Here is a 20,194-nt window from a genome sequence, read left to right as displayed (position 1 = left end):
AAGTCATACACATTTTTCATATGTTCCTACCTTAGTCAATATCAAACCCAAAGTAGGCACCTAACGAATACTTGTCAATCCTATTGACCAAATACTAAAATCTTTTCTAAATAAAAAGACAGCAAATGACATTTAAGCCAGTTATTTCAACTTCTATTCTAGGAACTCAACAGTATACAAAAGACAGGACCACACAGTTACTGTACCAGCAAAGCAGCACAGTAAGTTTCGATGCAATGTAAAGGTTACTCGATAGCTGAAATAGACTATATATAACTTTGTTAACAAGACTAATGTTAGTAAAGGGTATGAAATATTAACTGATGCTATACTTGGACGGCTAACTATGTGAAAAAGGAGGATCACGGAAAAGTATCAGAAAGAGTTATTTTAGAGTAACGGATTGTGAGCCTATGTCACAACCTACTCTGTGTGGTCATAGGAATGGGAAGAAGAGCAGGAGGAGATGGAGTTGTAATGACACTAGGGAATATGAGGTGATCAGCTGGGCCATCTGTCACCCACTGGTTACCAGGGCTGGTCATTAGACTGATATGGCTGCTTCACTGGGTGTTCTCTTCCCTCCTCACAGTTCCAAGTATACCTTCCTGGCAGCCAAGGGCTCAGGTCAGGAGGACGACTTTTCCCCCATAGAGAAAGACAGCTTTTTAATTAAAATATAGGAATATCTGTGCTCCCCACTAAAACCTCCAAACAAACTCGAAAGAAATTAGAAGTCTAAGGGTGTTATGGTTGTGTTGTGAGACCTTTTTGTTTTGGTGCTGGGATCAAACCCAGGGCCTTATTAATGCAGGAACGCACTCCCCAAAGTGAGCTTCGTCTTTGGAATGAACTACTGTTTTCTTTTCTTTCTTTTCTAATGAGAGTCTGACTGTGAAACACACTGTGGTTTCCAAAGTGCTAGGATTACAAGGATGGCAGCAACCCAGCAATGCAGCAGTCATTTAGGAGACAGAGTCACTTGTCCTTTTTAAAGACTGTCAGGCTTCACACTTCTCCAGGAAGTAATTAGGTAGCATACAGCAATAGGAAGAGAGGCAAGAGGTAAGCTGACAGTCTCTGTAACACAAGAAATCAAAGATGATAGCATGAAATAAATGACAAGAGTAATCGAGGTGGTGGGGAAACAGTTCCGAGGAACTTCTAATATACACAGCAAGTAGGAACGGAAGGAAGAAAACCGTATCAGAGGATAGAGTGTCAGTTATCACATAACATAAGTTGTGCATCAACTGAAGTACACATTCTAGAGGTTTTAAACTTTTAATATTTAGTGTGATTTGTAGTCAATTATAAACTAAAGGAGGGGCTGGAGAGATGGCTTGGTGGTTTGGTAGCACGGGCACTTCTTCCAGAGGACCTGGTTTCTATTTCCAGCACCATATGGACGCTCAGTGCTGTAACTCTAATTCTAGGAGATCTGACAGATACACACATTTGGTAAAATACCAATACGTGTGAAATAAAAATAAATTTAAAATAACTAAAGAAACCAAAGACTGTATAAAATGTCTAGAAACTCAGGCTGTTTAACAAATTAGTAACATCTTTCACGGAGTTAATGTGATAGTATAGTAGCAACAATTTCCATTTTATCAAATTACTCATATTTAGGCTAAGAAAGATCTAATTGTTATATATATTAAAAAGACTTGCGTGGCAAAGCCACTGAATTTTCAAGTAATATGCACAGAAGGCCTATTCAAATTTCAAAATTACATATTTTTGAGACAGTTTCACTATGTAGCCCAGGCTGACCTTGACCCTGTCATCTTTCTGCCTCTGTCTCCCAAATGCTGGGATTAGGACGTGCATGTGCACGTGCACGGAGCTCGACAGTTTTACATGGGGTGGGCTGTTTGCTGTTTTTGCTAGAGAAAAGACCCACCTGAGACCATGAGACTGGGCCAGCAGCCAGCAAGGCTAAGTCAACCTGCCATCCTGCCCTTGGCTTGATGCTTTTAATTAATTTGAAGTTTCTGTTTCTAAAATATAAAGCTACAAACTTCTTTCATGTATAGTTTGCCCTCTACATGTTAGTTTCATATCTATAAAAAACACTTGGGGACTTTCTGTGGAGGATTTAAGAGAGGAAAGAAAAAGGTAAAATTATGTAATTCTATTTTAATTAAAAAAATAAAAATGAATCAGGCCTTTAATGAAGTGTGTGCCTTTAACACCAGCATTTGAGAGACAGAGGCAGATGGATCTGAGACTGATGCCGACCCCACCCACTGAGCAAAGCAGCCAGGTCTACACAGAAAAACCAATCACGTAAATAAGTAAAATAAAAATAAAAATGAGGGGGCTGGAGAGATGGCTTAGCACTTAAGAGCAATGGCTGCTCTTCCAGAGAACCTGGGTTCAATTCCAAATCCCACATGGCACTGACAACTGCCTGTAACACCAGTTACAGGGGCTCCAACAGACATATATGCAGGCAAAACACCAATGCTCATAAAGTAAAAATAAAGGTAAATCAATCATAAAAAATAAAAATGAGAAAAATATTTGGGGGAAGAATTGTACCTGTACTACACTTATGTTTATTTCTACGCATATACAGTTATTTGTGTAGAATTTGTTATTTGATATTATACAGCATCTAGAGATGACTTCACATGCACAGCAGGCCATGTGTTGGGTTGGCTCTAGGGATATACTATATTCTGTATGTAGGCTGTGGGATGATGTCACAGGTGAGGCAGGTACAAGATAGAAGGAGGCCTGTCATTGGACGAGAAGGAAGGAGGGGCGGGAGAAAAGTTTGAGGGAAGGGGAGGAAACCGGGATGGAAAGGATGGCAGAGGGAGACGAGAGAGAAGTGGCAGAGAGAACATGGAGGCTGAGGTTAAGATTCCACGCTGTACCTTTACAGGTTGTTATCAATGTTCTTAAGGGGTGGATGTGTACAGGGCTTTGTATGTCTAGGTGGGCAATTCTATCTTATCAACTGGACCAAAGGCTATTGTGCTGTGCGTTCTTCCATGCGGAGAACTGAATTTGGGAGAGTGTGTGGGACACCATGGAGTTGGGATGTGTGCTTCTGGCAAGGTAGCTAGAAGAGATCTTGGGGCACTGCAGTGCCGGACCTAGAGCGGGTAAAAAGACTTTTTTTTAATATGTTTTTACAACAACATAGGGAACTTGAGTATCCAGGATTTAGGTGTCTCCGTGGGCTTTGGAATCAAAGCTCCATAGATATCAAAGCTTGACTGTCAGAATACTGTCCAGGAATGTAGTAGTGTTGAGCATTCTGAGTGCTCGTGAGAGGCTTGAAGAAAACAAGAGTCTTGTGACCTCAGTTTAGGCAAAACATGAAATTTTCTTGGAAAACATGTTTTGTGTTCCTCCCAGGTGTGAGTTTACTTCAGATTCTGTTGTTATTCGATTAAATGTTTTAAATTATCCTTTTAATGTTTTGTAAAACAAACAAACAAACAAACAAAAAAAAACAACAACAACAAAAAAAAACACCTGTTTTTGCCACATGCAGCTTGTCCTTATGATTGTGTACAGCTTGAACTTGTGTGAACTTGACTCATGTGCCCTGTCTTGACTGCTTGGTATAAACTGTCTGGTGCTTTCAGCTCCATCGCCCAGGTCCAAGGACCTCTAGAACGGTGACTCGTGCTGATGTTCAATGCTGTCAATAGGGTTTCACAGACTGTTCGGTGAACAGATGCTGGTTAATACAGAAAAGGTTTAAAGTGGCTCAGCTGTGTGCGTATGCAGCCTTTCCCAGCTAAACACTAAATAAAGCATTCTGCTCAGCAAAGTACCTGCTGTCTATGTGAGCACTGGGGACAGAGGTGAGCACTTGTTACACAGGCTGGGTAGAAACCAGTAAGGCAGCTCAAAGGGAGGCCTCTGCTCAAAAAAGCCCAAGTCAGTAGTAGTTTTCTCAAAAGCAGAGTCAGAAGTGATCGCCTGACAAACAGAAATGAATGGAGAATAGAGGATATTAAAAAAAACAAACAAAAATTATGACATAGACAAAGTTTACACAAAAAGACATAATGGCTCACTCCTGTAATCTTGGAAGGTGGAGGCAAGAGAATTGTACACCTTGACCACATAGTGAGATAGAGAATGTATCAATACAGATTAAGGATGGTTAAAAGGATAAGAAGAGATATTGATTTCTACAGTTGCCTGGCAACACGTTTTTATTTTAAGGAGGTCTGATGTATCTTCATGTAAATTCTTTTTATGAAGGAAAATATTAGGTCACTTTTTATTATTGAAATCTAAATAGCACTACAATACAATGCATAAATTAACATGCATTCACTTTCAAATATACTAAGTGTTGGCAAGTACCACTGTCTCTCTAGACTAGAATACTTAGCTTCAAGTTTTTAACTGATGTTTGGTTTTTACTGTACTAGGATCCTGCGGTTCTTGCCACAGCTGACTTTAGCAACCAACCCCATCATTTCAGCCTTCCTACTCTCTCTGCCTGAGTAACTATCCAGTTATTGGCACACACTGACCTGTCTGTCAACAGTGTCAGCCCTATCTTCTGCTATCTTACGCCGTAATTATTACTCTGATGTTTAGAAGTAGATTTTCAGGCTTCCCACGCCACTGCTGAAGTAGTTCTAAATTCTTACTGCTGGACCACCAAGTCTAATACACTTGGACTCGATAGCAAGAATTCATACGTCACATCACATTCTGCTATGATATCATTGAGACTTTCTGCCAGATTAGTTAGATTATTTTAGTTGAACCACCACAAGGAACTAACTTTACTCAATCCAACCTAAAATCGACACATAGTCCTAGTCTTTTATCTTCCCTCTTTAGATTTGAAACCATCTTAGGTTTCCAAAGGACTACTAACAACAACAGAAATTACTATACGATAAAAACAGGAAATGTCCAACCAAATAAACACTGTTAAATAAGTGTTAAAAAAATAAACACTGCTGGGTCTCTGGCATACTTCTGAAGAGTCATGCTTCTGAAGAGTTGGATGTGGGGTGGGAAGAATGGTCAAATAATATCCTAAACTCTAATGCAACAGGCATTATGCTAAGTCCATTCACATGCACATTCTTGTTAGTCCTGATAATCCTGCAATTAGATGGCCTTTACTGTGCAATGGTGGAAAGCAAACCTGGAGCTAAAGTGGCTGGCGTATAAGCATGAAAGAAATGGAGAACTCAGACCCAAAGTATAGAAGTCGAGGTCAAAGTCTGTGCATTTTCCTTGGTTGAACACTCTTCTTCTTCTTTTTTTAATGATTCATTTACTTTCTGTATATGAGTACACTGTAGTTGTCTTCACACACACCAGAAGAGGGCATCAGACCCCATTACAGATGGTTGTGAGCCACCATGTGGTTGCTGAGATTTGAACTCAGGACCTCAGGAAGAGCAGTCAGTGCTCTTAACCACTGAGCCCTCTCTCTATCCCATTTGAACTCTTTCTATTCACTACTGAAATATATATTATCTTTCATCTTTTTGACATTTACTACTTTTGCTAATATTTTCATTTGTACTACTGGCCACTCCCATCTTTTCTGAAAGTTTGGGTCAGAGGTTCCATTCTGACAGTTTGGCTGGGCCTGCAGTGGCTTTAAAAATGTGAGTGTGGATGATTTCTCTAGTTGCTCCAATTCTTCCTTAACCTATACCAGTCTACACAGTACTTGCCCAGTCTGGGAAGCAAGTGAGTTGAAGTGTATCCTGTATACAGTCAGAAGGAAAAAACTAAGTAGCATTTAATACTGTAAACCAGGTCAAAGGAAAAAAGACTAATTTCCTAGTTATCTTGTTTTTCTCTATAATATTAGGCAAAGATCAATTTCTCTAATTATATTTCATAGTCATAATAAAAATATAAGATGGTGATTAAAAAGTTTTGACACTTTCTAAAAGGAATTTAAAACTCCTTACCTAGCCCCAGACCAACAAATTCATCCGGAGCCTGATCTTTTGTCCCAGTGAGAGACCCTTCTCTGCCTCTCACGGTCCCAGAAATGTACCGAGGCTTCACTCCAGTTCCTATAAGTTGTGCAAGCTCTAACTGACTAATGCACTTCAGGATCTACAGCACAGGAAGAAAAAAGCGAGGTTTTAAAAGTATGTATCTTAAAATACATGCAGTCAGGATTTAAAAATATTACATTATAAATTATATTGTAAAAGTTGTTTATTTAAAATAAATTATTTTCTACAATTAAAGCTTATTAATAGTAGAACATTTAGCATCAAGTAATTTTAAAAACTGAATTGCAAAGTTAAAAGTGTTTCTACCTCATGCCACGAATTTCCTAAATAATTTCCATCTGTGTGAGCCACTGTGATGAGTGTTTTTATTGTGTCGATATTCTTCTGTTTCATTTCAGTAATACCAGAACTCACTGTAAGTAAGGTAAATCTGGCTAGTGCCTGGACATATGCATCTCTTTCCAGCTGAGAGAGAGAGAGAATGAGAATGATATTTACATGGTTGAAAACACAGCACACTGACTGGCCTCTAATTTATGCTAAACCAACTGTTTAGTAAATTTTAGCGAACATGTCATGGACTACAAACAAAACTAACTTCAAATAAGGCAGAATGCTCAGAAATGTCTTAAACCTAGACACAATCTGAATTGACAATTCAAAATGAGACTTTCGGTAGTCCACAAATGATTTTATACAGTGAAAACAAGTTTATTGAAAATTTTGTTTCAATTATTTTAACAAAACCCTGATTTATAAATTTGTTCATTATTTCCTCTATAGCTAGGCTGTATTTTGTAATGCACTAAGTCATAGCATTTACAATGAAATATGAAATGGGTTAAGAAAAATAAAGTCCAGTCAGAAACTCCTAGGAGGGACTGTCTTCATGGAAAGTATGTTAGGTACTTACTTGGTTCTTTTAAAGATAACTAGTTCTGAGGTTTAAAAGGCATCTAAAATAAATACTTAAAATGTTTAGAAATGTCATACAGAACTACTCTATCACAGTCTCTTAAAATTATTTAAATTTATCACAAATCTGAAGCTGGTTTTTAAGAAAGTCAGAGCAAAACGCTGTGAGCTGAGCTGTGCTGATGGTGTTCATTTTCAGACCTGGCTGTAAAGGTAAAATGCTGTCACCTGAATGCTGAAGATGCATGCAATTCTGATCGCACATCGTATCCCTTCGAGGCAGAGAGAGGCCACGTCAGTATCATCACAGTCTTGTAGACCCACACTGAAGGCAGCCAGAAAAGGGGTCCAAGCCAACTAGAAAAATCAACATTTAAAATAACATGCATATCAAGTGGTAACTGAACTTCTTGGCATAGTAAGCAAGAAAGTTTTTGTAAAGAAAAAACAAAATGATGTTTCTTGGGCTTAAATAAATGGAACCAAACATGAACTCAGTGTGTCTTAATAATAGTATCTTTAAAGTAGTCACAACAGAGAAAAAACAGAAATAGTCAACAGTCATATATAAAGTCTTACCTTTGACTTAGAATTAATTCTCCTTATAAGCACTGACTTTTACAATATTCCATTACAGTCCCCTGAATTATGTTCCTACTTGCAACAAGTTATCCTACATTTTTCAAAGCCTGCTGTAAACATCACTCAGCCTGTCTTCATTGTACTATTTACTTACATGAATAAAGCAGTATTTGATTCCTAGTTGAACAATATTTTAAAATAATCAATAAACTATTCATTACACATTTTGGAAGAGAGTAGTTATTTTATCCTCAGCAGGCCCTGGTCCATTATCTGTGATCCAAGCACTTCAGAGGTGGAGTCAGGACCGTGAGTGAGTCAAGACCAGTCTGAGATAGCTGTGACGCAGTTTCCAAAAGCAAAGGACTTTAAAAGAACCAGGTAAAGTAAAGTAAGAAGTAAAGTGAGACGGTTCGACGGCAGAGCACTTGTTTACCATGGACAGCAAACAACAGAGATCCACACAGCTGCGGTGCTTGATATTAAATTATGTTGCTTTTAATAGTTTACGGAGCACAAAGCAATATGAGCATAAAGTTATAAAGATAAAAAATGTTAATTTACCAGTGCACTATAGAAACGATGAGATTTTTATAGGTTTATGAAACATAGCATTTTATGGAAAACAATTACTTTAAGCTTTTCTTCTACGGTTCAGAAAGTTTAAAGTGAGAGCTTAAAATCCATACACAGCACACAAGCTCTAGAACCATGGTTCTTCCTAGGCCTCAGTCTGCATCTATAGCACTTGAAGATGCTGCTTCAGATGGGGTGTGCACACAAGAGAGCAGTTATTGATTACAAAGGATCCCACGAAAGCAATAGACACAGGAAGCATTTCAGGTTGAAAACCTGTGTTATAGCTTAAGAAAAAAATATACATGGTTCTTGAGTCAACGGGAAAAACATTTCTCTTCATTAGGATTATGGTTAATCCAAGACAGTGCTTTCTTTATCAAATTATCCCTAAATAATATTAAGCTGACAGTGAAACTATTGTCTGCACATAATTGTACAAATCTTTCTAAAATGAGACTTAGCAAAATATAAAAAATGTTCTAATGATTATGTTCATATTCCTCAATATCATAAGTCACATTCTAGAAAATTAGAAATTATGTAGTCCTTTCCCCCAACCAATACTTATTTATTGAGCAATTACAAACCAGGAACTGTACTAGATATTGGTGTTGCGAATATTTGATCACACTGTGAACCCTGAGCCTGTTATTTACTGAGAAAAGTGGGTTCTAGCTGTGGTATGGCTCAGGCTTAGCACACACCTTTAACTCTGGCTGGAGCACAGACACACCCTTAGTGCACACCTTAATACCAAAGAACACAGCTAAAGTTAGTTTGTGGGGAAAGCACCCATGTTTTGAAAGAGATCTCATGTTTGAAAGGGATGTCTAATTGAGCTGCAGGAAAAGTGATGAGTCAGAGAGAGGTTTAACAGCAGGGTCTGCTCAACACCCCAAAAGGGAGAAAAGGGGTAACTTAAGAGATCAACCAGAGAAAGAAAAAGAGGAGGCAGTTTTACCAGGACAGTTGTACAGAGACAGGCTACAGAAAGAGAACAAGCTAGACAGACAGGAGCCAGAAGATTAGAACAGACTGCCAGAGTTAGTAAGAGGCCTGCCCCGCAGTTCGGAAGCTGAGAGAAGCCAGGGTGAATCAGTTTGTTTAAGCAGGAGTTTTGTGCCCTAACAGGTGGGTTGACCAGCTAGCGTTCAGAAAGAGCTAGAAAGGGTGAGCTTATTCAGCAGTAAGTCTCAGAGACTGAAAACATTCTTAGATTGGATGGAGGTTAAAAGGTCCCAGGACTCGGCCTAGGCTAGCACACAGAGGCAGTAAGTCCTTGGGGACAACTGCGTCAAGAGAATAAAAGATACTTTGACAATTAGGAATAGGAGCATGTTCTTCTCCCCCATAAAATAATGCTTGGATTAAAAGATGTGTAGTCAAGGACCTCAACACAAAACCCGATCCTCTGATTAGGACAACGAAAAAGTAGGAGATAGGCTTGAACTCACTGGCACAGGCAAACACTTTCTGAACAGTATCCTGAGAGTAGATGCACTAAGACCAACAGTTAACCTGACCACATGGAACAAAGGGGGAGGGAGTTGTGGAGCAGAGGACACCATTGTTTGAGTAAACAGAAAGAAAAAAATATCTTTTAACTATCTAACAGAGGGTTAGTATTTAGAATATATGAAGAACTACAAAAACCGAACATCCAAAAAATATCCAATTGAAATATGGGATAAAAAATTAAATAGAATTTAAAAAATAACAAAATATAAGCGGCTAAGAAACACTTAAGGGAATAAACGTTCATCCCTAGCCATCAGGCAAGCGCAAATGAAAACTACTGTGAGATTCTCTTTCTCCAGTCAGAATGGCCAAGATGAATACAAATGACAGCAGCTCACGCTGGTGAGGATGCAGGCAGGGTAACGGGAACGCCCAACCATGGCTGCTAAGAGTGCATGTGTGTGGCCACTGTGGAAATCTCTGTGGCAGCTCCTTAGGAAGCTGGGAATCAATTTACCTCAATACCCACTACACCAGGTTTGGAGATATGCCCAAAGGATGCTTCATCCATTTCCATCTCCATTGCTTCTCTAGTCATAATAGCTAGAAAGGGGAAGCAGCTAAAGAAAATGGGGTACACTTCCACAGCAGAATTTAGCTGTTAAGAAAAGTGAAATCGTGAACTTTGCAGGAAAACGGGCAGGATTAGAAAGAATCATTCTGAGGGACCAGAGAGAAAAAAATGTCTGCATGTTTTATCTCAGATGAGATGTTAGCTTTATATTTTAGATGTGTGTTTCATTTAGAAAAACAACCCATGAGGTGAGGTAGCTAATAAGGGAGCAGTGGGAGGGGTCTTCCAAGGAGCATGGAACAGGGTGTAGTGCCCTACAGAGAAAATGAGACAGAGAACTAAATGGGGGGCTAGTGGTGGGAGGGCAGGGCGGAGGAGAAAGTATGGAGGGGGAATAACTAGCACTAAAGGCCCTTTGAAAAGTTATATGGAAATCTACTACTATAGAGGTTTCTTAAGTATATATATATACACGTGAAAAATGAGTTTAAATTACAATTTCCATAAGAATGGAAGGAATAATACCCCAATTAGACATCACATGCTATGAAGTGAAACACCCAACTCCAGGAACTAAATTTCATCTTTTTAGTTGTTGGCCAATGTGATCCTACAGGATCCCTATCCCTCCACCCCTAATATTACAGGCTACGGACAAAACTACTGGTAATTATTGGTTACTGTAGTGGTTTGAATATGCTTGGCCCATGGGAAGTTGCACAATGAGGAGGTGTGGCCTCGTTGGCATGGGTCTGGCCCGGTCTCTCCTAGCACTCAAGCTCTGCCCAGTCTGGAAGAGACCACCCTCCTGGCTACCTCTGGATGAAGATGGAGAACTCTGCTTCTCCAGCACCATGTCTGCTTGCACGCTGCCACAATGATAATGGACTGAACCTCTGAAACTATGCCAGCCCCAATTAAACGTTTTCCTTTTTAAGAGTTGCCTTGGTCATGGTTTTTCCTCATAATAATAGAATCCCTAACTAAGACAGTTACCTTCCACAACTTGACAATTAAAACTCTATTACTGAAGACACCCCACACTTATACCACAGAAAATGAGCAATCGAGCTGGTGCTCAGCTGGAAGCTTCGACTCTATGGCCTACTGTTTATAGAACTGAAGTTGCTAGGCATGCTCCTGGAAGAGAACAGCAGTCATCTTACCCAGCTGTAACAATGACCTGTCTGGCAAGCTATGCTCATTAGTGCAACGGTGGCGTGGATGTTACGTTATTTCTATAAATGGAAGTAAGGCCAACTCCATAAGACAGAATGCATATCTGATACTGTCAGTAACGCCAAGTTCCCCGAGACCAGATAGTTCGCAGGCCTTAGGTAAAAGCCCCTACATTACTCTGATAAATGAACACAGTAACAAAGTGACTCCTGGTAACTTATTTCTATATCCATATATAAGTACATTATCCAACCTTCACCAGAGAAACTGCTTCTTGCCATCTACGGAGCCACAACTGGACAACATGCAGTGTGTAAGAGATTCTGCAATGCTCTGATTTAAATGGAAGATCTATACGACAGCTCCCTTCCCTCAAGATTGGGATCTATGTAGAAGAGGGGACACAAAGAACCAGAAGTGGTAGATGACTTCAAGGAAAGAGTGTTTTCTAGACACAAAAGTGTAGGTGCACATATGCCGTTACAGGGACTGTGTCGGCACACACACAAAACCTGCACAAAATTACGGCACAGTGCAAGAGTAGTGGCCATGAAGCTACTCAGAATTGATCACTTTTAGGAGAGGGAAAATCAGTTTTATTCAATCAAGTGACAGTGGTCTATGGATCACATTTCAGAGCAGGTATTCCTATTTATCTCTCAGTGTACACTTATGATTCTAGTTTTACTCAGAACCTTAGAAGCCCTGGGCTAGGAGTGATGATGAGAGTGTGAGCCTTGGATCACTTTGAAATCGGAATGAATGGAGATTTAGGAATAAATCATTTATAACTGAAAAAAACAAGCCAAGGGATTAATGGCCAGTCCCCAAATCTTCCTATTTCTAATTGCTGAAATTACACTTCCATCCATTACTTACACTGCATACTGTTGTCTCTCACCTTCTTTAACACAGAAATAATTGTATTAGTTAAACTCTAATAATAACCAGAGAATATCTTATACATCAAATAGGCTCTATTATACTTAAAAATATGCTAAGCAAAATTATGTAAAAATATATAGTGCAGCAGAATTACCAGTAGTTCTAACCTTAAACATAGGCCTCACGTGCTCCAAGTGTGTTGCACTTGTAAAAGGTGCCTGAACATGGCTCACAGCTTCCATGAGTGCTTTAGCTGTCTTGGCCATCTGTTCCATTTCTAAATTATACAGAAGTCGTCTTTGCTTTTCACTGGCTACATCTGAAATAACAAATATTACCATTTAAAAATAGAAGGCTCATTAAGATGACACTATAAAGTAAATTAATAATAAGAGTCCTAAGACACCAAACAGCAATGATCATACATTGTTTGAGTCCGAGTGTGTGAGATACATAAAACAGTTAACCCAGAGAGACAGAGTAGCCTGGTGTTTGCCAGGGCAGAGGCAGGAGGGTTGGGTAGTAACTAGTTAATAGTGCAAGGCTTTATTTTGGAGTAACCACATATTTTCACCTTAGCCAGAGGTAATGTTGCACGACACTATAAATAAACTAAATGCCAACATAACTGCTCCTTTTATTTATTAATTGACTGATTGATGGTTGTGCTGAAAGGCCCTACTTGTCACTTTAAAAGGGTGAACTGCACCTTTGCGTAGGGGTTGGGGGGGGGGTGGAATATTCTATTTGTCAGAAGTAAAACCTATAAAAAAATCTCAGAGAGTACAACATTCAAAATGTAATTGTCAAGGAAGCCAACCAAGTGTGGGACAGGAGAAGAGAACAGAGGTAAAGACAGTGGCATTTGTACCGAGTCAGCAAAACAGAAAAGCACTGACCCTGACACTCCCTGGTAATTTTAGCATTTCCCAGCAAATCACCACCTTTCCCCTGACTTCAACCATATATATCAAATGAGGACAGAAAAAAATATGATATGGGAATGCTATAATTTAAGCAAAATGAAATCAAGTCAGAAAACACTTGCTTAAGTGTAAAGGTTTAATTAATATGTTTAATGCTTTTTAACTTCTGAGCCATCTCTTTAGTGCTCTCTAACCAAATTTAATTTCCAAATCCCTGCTGAAATGAACTGCTATATGGACAAGTTAATATTTAAACACTCCTAACACATGTAAATTATTTAGTTTTTAATCAATCACCATTTTAACAGTTCTATATGGATTATTTTTTGTTTTAAATTAAGCAAGAAGCAGGCAAAAAAAACCCCAAAAACCCTTAAGCACATACCTCCCTGTTTCTTAAAATGTGAGGAAAAGGTTCCAGGTCAGCTTGAGAAAAATAGGGAACCCAGTCTTAAACAAGCACCCACAGAACCAGAAGAAACTAACCCACACAACCATGTCTCCCCCTGAACAATCAGATTTGATTAATCTGGTACTTACTCTGTTTAGTTGATTTTGTAGGGATTGTTAGTTCTTTTGTTTCTTTCATTGATATTTTTTTCCCAGCTATCTCATTATAAATGGCAGATAGATACTCTTCAGGGAGATCTTTACTGTCATTGATACCACGATTCATTTTAATATACTGTTCTTTCGTCATTTTGTTTTTAACCTAGATATGAAAAACCATTATCACTCCTAAAAATTAACATAAAAATCTCACTCATATTTTAAGAATTAGAATATCTTTTTATGAGACTATGTATATTCTGAAGTCTAAAAATGAAAAATATGAAGTTAACTATTAAGTGTCTCCATCTGGAAAAGAGCTCGCTTGGGCATAAACATTGACTTTAGCCACTTAAAACCTACTACATACTAACTACTACCATGGTGGAATTCCAGAAACAATGTAAAATAATTCTACTTTTCTTCTCTTGAAATCTTGTATAGAGCACACTACTCTTGAATTTTATTCCAATATGTTCAAATTAAGCTGTTCCTAGTCTGAGACATAAACCATGTAAAGGCTAGTTGTGACTATAAAAATATGTAAATACACTCAAATTAAAAAAATCATTAATTTACTTTATATATGGAAGGGAATTTAACCATAAATATTGAGGTAAATTAGCACTAAAAAGAATGTGGTAAAGATCATGTATATTTGAATTTTATAAACTACTGATAATGAGAAATGGTTTTTTAAGGAGTTCTTTTAAATTTGCCTATAATTTAAATTTTAGTTAGTACTTAACACACTCAAAAGGCTGTATTTAATTTTCACTACTTACTGTAAAACTTGATGTAGAAGAAAGCATACCTGTGGACTGTGAAGGTCTGTGGTCAACATGATAATTGAGTAGGCCAAAACATAAGCAGTATCTGCACTAGCAAAAAGGGTTTGTCTGAAAAAAATAAATGCATGGCATTATAAGCTTTGCTTCATATAAACGTCATTTCAAACACCATTTTTAATGTTCTCCCTAGGACTAAGATTCTGTCATGTAGTACAATTACAGATAAGTGTATTAACACTTCCAAATAGTAGATAATATAAGCTGTCTTAAGGAAAGGGGTATTTCTGACTATCATGGGCATAACTGATAATCAAAAGTACTCGAGTCTTACTAACCCTTGGTTGCACTCTAGGTATCTTGCAGCAAATTTTTCCATTAATCGATCAATTTTCTGAGCTTCTCCTGGAAGCCGGAATCCTTCCAGAAACAGACGAAGAGCTGAAACAAAGTCTTTTCCCGAAAAGTCATGCTGGTCTACATATGCATACATGACTTCCTTATTGAACTTATCGTTATCTCCCAGGAACTCCCCCGCCTGTGTCTAATGTAAAAACAGAGGGTAGGAATTAATATTCACTTACAAAGCAGAAAATCCCAAGAACTCTAAGTTTTGACTTTATGGCTACAAATTCTGGTCTGAAGCTACAAGTTAACTGTTTTAAATATACATATAAATGTAGAAAGGATTAGAGTGAAATGAAACAGTATTCTTACAGAGTCTAATCTTTCTTCTTGATGTAAGAACTGAGCTATATCTTCAGGAGTGGTGCCAAGCATCCCTTGTTCTTGGAGGTACTGTATTCCTCTCTTTGGTTTCTTATTAAATCTAGATAAAGTTAATAGAAAGATTAAAAAGAGAAAAACACTCATACTCTCTGAGATTTTGCAGTACAGTAAATGACTTTTTTTTTTTAAAGATCTATTTATTTATTATATGTAAGTACACTGTAGCTGTCTTCAGACACACCAGAAGAGGGCATCGGATCTCTTTACAGATGGTTGTGAGCCACCATGTGGTTGCTGGGAATTGAACTCATGACCTCTGGAAGAGCAATCGGGCGCTCTTAACCGCTGAGCCATCTCTCCAGCCCCGTAAATGACTTTCTTAATAGCACATAGAAAACAGGGACCAACATATGCCTACAGAGAATCATTACATGGCCCAAGGATTGTTTTGTCTTAGGAAAGCGTCTGGAATGGAAGTGCATCATTTCATAGGCATTCCCTACCAGCAAACTGAGGTTTCCAGCTCCGCCACAGAGGTCAGTGAGAGGGTCAGTGACCATGCTGCACAAGAGACAGTGTAGGAGGATGGGAGTACTAACCAGTACTTTGATACTTACCTAAGCAGGTTAGACTAGCACATAAAGCTTTTCTCAGTACAGTTCCTATTTACTCTCATCTCTTCCTAAATATCCCATGGAAGGAATAATTCCCTAAACCAGTGTGTTTGGAGATTATTCTGAATGCCTTTTCCAGCATCTCCTCACAGCAGTGTCTATCCACAGCTGAGAAGGGTAGAAGGTGGTGGGCACTGTATTTACAACCTATGAACTGCTCATTCTCACAGCAGAATGTGTCCTTTTGTACCTTAACAACCCATGTGTTATGGTTAAAGGGGCTTCCAAAGAGCCTGCTGTCAAACTCACAGGTTTTGGAAAATATCTCCTCACAGGGGAACTCTCCCCTCATGTTGGAAGAGCCAATTCAAATGTTATCTGTTCGCTTAGAAACCATCTACTTCCTACTTTTATATATTTTGGTGACTCATCACCAGTTTCCTGGACAGCTGGGATAGTTCTTAAATGGTCGGCACATCTCATTTCGTCCATATCCTATCCCATCTTTCAGGCCCCAGCACAGCCGTCTTTCCTGACATGTTGCAGCGCCATTTCTCTGCTATCAGGTCTAGGGGTCTGATACCATCTCTTGGCTTCTGTGAGCATCAAGAATGCATGTGGTACATAAACATATGTAGACAGAACACACTCATACACACCAAATGAATTGAAAATGTAAGGTTAAGGAAAGGGGTCCCCTATGTCGTATGGGAAAGCCATCGTCAATACTAGGCAGGTTTCCAGGGAGACTGCTCCCAGTACTCTCCTGTCAGTAAAGCCTCACCTAGGCTCAGTGAGCCTTACTAATGTACTGGTCTCAACAGTGAGCTTTGGTAAAACCAGAACTCGTGCAAAAAGGTTAAAGTAGCTAGATATTTTTCCAAGATGGAAAATGGCTTTACAAGGTTATATAAATTATGAGGGTCTTAATTATTTAACATTTGTGAAGGATATAGGACAGCACAGCAGTGTCTATCCACAGCTGAGAAGGGTAGAAGGTGGTGGGCACTGTATTTACAACCTATGAACTGCTCATTCTCACAGCAGAATGTGTCCTTTTGTACCTTAACAACCCATGTGTTATGGTTAAAGGGGCTTCCAAAGAGCCTGCTGTCAAACTCACAGGTTTTGGAAAATATTCAAGACATCCAAGTGGTGTATCCCCGGGACATTGCTGGACAACTCTATAAAAAAGATCCAATGATATTTACATCTCTTTTAGATGTCAATTAGATGCTGATGTCTGGTTGTGACTTTCATAAACAACCTGGACTTCACTCGGGTTTCACCCATGTTGTCCACCTCCAGTGGACATTACAGCTGGTACATATGCAGAGGCATCTGCTGCTAAGGCACGGTCAGTAAGATAGTTACTTTAACAATTTACTTCTCATCTAAAGCTGTGTGTTTGGTTGTTTTGCAGGAGTCAGATGCAACAAACAACTGACCACATAGTTACACTTTCATCTATCAAAACAAAGATATTGATCTAAAGATAGACAAGACCATTCCTCGACTTTATCATTCATTCTACAGGGTTCTTCTATGGCAAAAGTTCTGATACAGTCCAGTCAACTAAACAATCATATTTCATCTTACAAAGCAGGTTAATTAATCATGATATTGAGGAATTTTCCTCACTGACTTTGTTCATGTTCCCCAGGAAGAGGTGATGAAAGAGACCTAATGGGCAACTTTTCAAGTTTCAGCCCTTCAAGTTCTGGGTTACCACCAGGTCTAGCTTTTTAAAAATCTATCTATCCTCCCTCCCTTCCTTCCCTTCTTCCTCCCTCCCCTCCTTTCTCCCTCTAGCTAGCTAATCGTCTGTGTAATCTGTGTTCTAGTTCTAGTCTAGGGAACCAAGCTCAGGTCTTCATGCCTATCAAGCAAGCACTTTACTGACTTAACTGACACTAAACCCAAGAGCTAAATGTAGACCTGCAAACTCTGAATCTGCACAGGAGCCATCTAGGAGACTCTATGACAGAGTGAGTTTCCTGGAGATGGTCCAATGTTTTGCATGTCTACAATGGGTGTACTCTGGAGAGAGATGGCCCAGAGACTTCACCCCAGGATTGCTTCTTGCAACTGCCTTTCCTGCCACAATTACATAGACTAATAATTCTTGAGTATCAACCCACCCTATTGGGCAAATTTCCTACAGATCAACATGAAAATGAATTTCCATGAATTAATGCTGTTTAGATGAATTATTTATAGCATTCCTGATTTGATACAGATGATTTTAAGAATGAAGTTTAAGGAGATGATTTTAGTTGTCTTACCAGAAAGATGTACTAAAGTTAGGATCAAGAATAGAGTGTGTCCCCTCCTCACAGAATACTAAGTAAAGACTACTTAGTATAAGAGATGCAATGAGCTTTCATAAATTGCACTAAGAAGAGAAATAGACTTCAGGTAAAAGATTCATCTAAGTTACGTCCAAGGATGAGGTCACACATATGCATCATGATAAAGCAAGGCCATGTGAAACTGTTGCTTTGAACTTATAATGAATGATCTTATAGATCTTATAATGAAACACTGCTTTGAATTTACTATCAAATCCTTCTGTAACTCCCCTTTTGTGTCACTTTTATCTGTGAGGTAAGTTTGTCTAAGAAGGTTGAGCTCAGCCAGATTTTGTGTGTGTGTGTGTGTGTGTGTGTGTGTGTGTGTGTGTGTGTGTGTATGAGAGAGAGAGAGAGAGAGAGAGAGAGAGAGAGAGAGAATGAGAGAGAGAGTGTGTTTCAAGGCCATAGGTCATCAGCCTTTGGCTTTTATCTGACACTGTTCCCCACTTTAGTACCTGAATGTCATGGTGGGACCGGCAGAAACTGTTAGAAGAAAATACTCCAAGACACAGACATGGACTTTCTGAAAAGAACTCAACAGTTCAGGCATGAATCCTAAGAAATGACCAATGATACTGCATAAACTTAAAAACTTGTGCACATTAAAAGAAGAAGCCAGAGGAACAGACAGCCTACATACCGGAAACAAATCTTTGTCAATTACACATTCAATAGGGAATACCTAGAATATAGATTTCAAGAAGCCTCAACAAAGTCTCACACGCGCACACACACACACACACACACACACACACACACACACACACACACACATCTTCCAATCGGCATTCATAAAAAAATTGAACAGCTACTTCTTAAGAGAAGAAGCGCAGGATCAGCAGGATGTTTTCCGCAGGAACATCTTGTTGCATAAATCTAGCTACCCCAGTTTGATCCCTGGAGCACATGATGGAAAGAGAGCCATTTCCTGAATGCTGTCTCCTGACCTCCACTGCACACCACGGCAGGTACTGCCCACACACATACATCATACACACAGAATAATAAATAAAACTTAAAAGAAATAATGACAAACAAACATGTGTTCAACATAGTTAGCCAGCATGTAAACACAAATTAAAACTACAATGAGCAGCAAGATATCAAAGAGCAACGAATATTCTTGAGGAAGCAAATGGAGAAAGAAAGAACATTTAAGCAGTTGTGGAAATGCATCAAGTTAGTACACTCACTGCAGAAACTCAATAAAAGTGGAAGTAACATATATACCATTCTTGGATAGAACCTGAAGGACATCAAGTAACCACACCACAAAAGGAATAATACACACATATTTGCTAAAATACTAGTCACAGCAGTCACGATGATTATCAATAAGAAAACTTGTGGCGCAATATGTGTGGAGAAGGAGGAAGGAAGGAAAGTAAGATGTTAGGAACAATCTGAAAAGCCTTAAGGAATCATTATTTACCTAAAATTACGGATAAAACATAAGTATGTGATATACATACATATATAAATAAATAAAAGTTTTCCATCTGGCTTGACTATGCTCCCCCAAGAACTACAGGCTAACAAAACTCTAGTGCCAGTCATGAGAAAACCCCCTTTCAAACTGTTGGTCAGTAAAGTCCAAACAATATAGGTTACTGCTGTTACCCTTGGTTGCCTCCCACAGACTAAAGATGTTATTGCTGAAGACTCCATGTTCTATGCATAGAAATTGAGGGAGCAAACTACATCTGAACTGAAAGTCTCCTCTCTGAGAGCTAGCTGTCATGGTTCCAGAAGTCATGCCTCCCAAGGTAGGAAGAGAATCAACCAATTGTCCTACCCAACTCAACCCCTATGAACTGCAATGACCAGAATATTACAATAACTGTATGTGTTAACAGTAACACTCATATTTTGACAGGAAACTAAGAGCTATCTACCTGATCTTAAGACACAATCAATAGGTGGAAAATCATGATATGAAACAGATTGAAAGCATTTATGTCCACTAAGTCAACTCTAGAGAATACTGAAAGGAATATTTCAGTCTGAAAGGAAGATTAAAAAATTCAAGAAACAAATAGTCCCAGTACAGTTAATTATAAGAAATCTAAGAAAATAAC

The 20,194-nt window shown here is 38.8% G+C and overlaps 1 protein-coding gene and 1 long non-coding RNA gene across 5 annotated transcripts in view; one reads left to right on the top strand and one right to left on the bottom strand.

The window, feature by feature from the left end:
- Arfgef1 (ARF guanine nucleotide exchange factor 1) overlaps nucleotides 1-20,194 on the bottom strand; it is a 94,416-nt gene that overhangs the window by 29,904 nt on the left and 44,318 nt on the right. For all 4 annotated transcript variants that reach the window (XR_015619622.1, XR_015619623.1, XR_015619624.1 and 1 more), the window contains exons 15-22: nucleotides 15,137-15,248; nucleotides 14,758-14,963; nucleotides 14,446-14,530; nucleotides 13,623-13,794; nucleotides 12,324-12,475; nucleotides 7,128-7,256; nucleotides 6,291-6,449; nucleotides 5,931-6,081 (exon numbers count right to left, since the gene is read on the bottom strand). Coding sequence is in view for 1 of the 4 variants with exons in the window: in NM_001277056.1 (NP_001263985.1) it covers nucleotides 5,931-6,081; nucleotides 6,291-6,449; nucleotides 7,128-7,256; nucleotides 12,324-12,475; nucleotides 13,623-13,794; nucleotides 14,446-14,530; nucleotides 14,758-14,963; nucleotides 15,137-15,248 (1,166 nt within the window). In the remaining 3 variants the exon portion in view is untranslated. The remainder of the gene's footprint in view (nucleotides 1-5,930; nucleotides 6,082-6,290; nucleotides 6,450-7,127; nucleotides 7,257-12,323; nucleotides 12,476-13,622; nucleotides 13,795-14,445; nucleotides 14,531-14,757; nucleotides 14,964-15,136; nucleotides 15,249-20,194) is intronic.
- On the top strand, nucleotides 15,337-18,691 carry LOC148005637 (uncharacterized). Its single transcript, XR_015620617.1, has 2 exons — nucleotides 15,337-16,073; nucleotides 16,888-18,691. It is a non-coding gene; the product is annotated as an uncharacterized LOC148005637 (long non-coding RNA).

This window comes from Rattus norvegicus, chromosome 5, assembly GCF_021556685.1.
Source record: "Rattus norvegicus strain SHRSP/BbbUtx chromosome 5, alternate assembly SHRSP_T2T, whole genome shotgun sequence".
Classification (NCBI taxonomy): Eukaryota; Metazoa; Chordata; class Mammalia; order Rodentia; family Muridae; genus Rattus; species Rattus norvegicus.
Note: the sequence above shows the minus strand (reverse complement) of the source record. Positions and strands in the feature narration are given on the sequence as shown.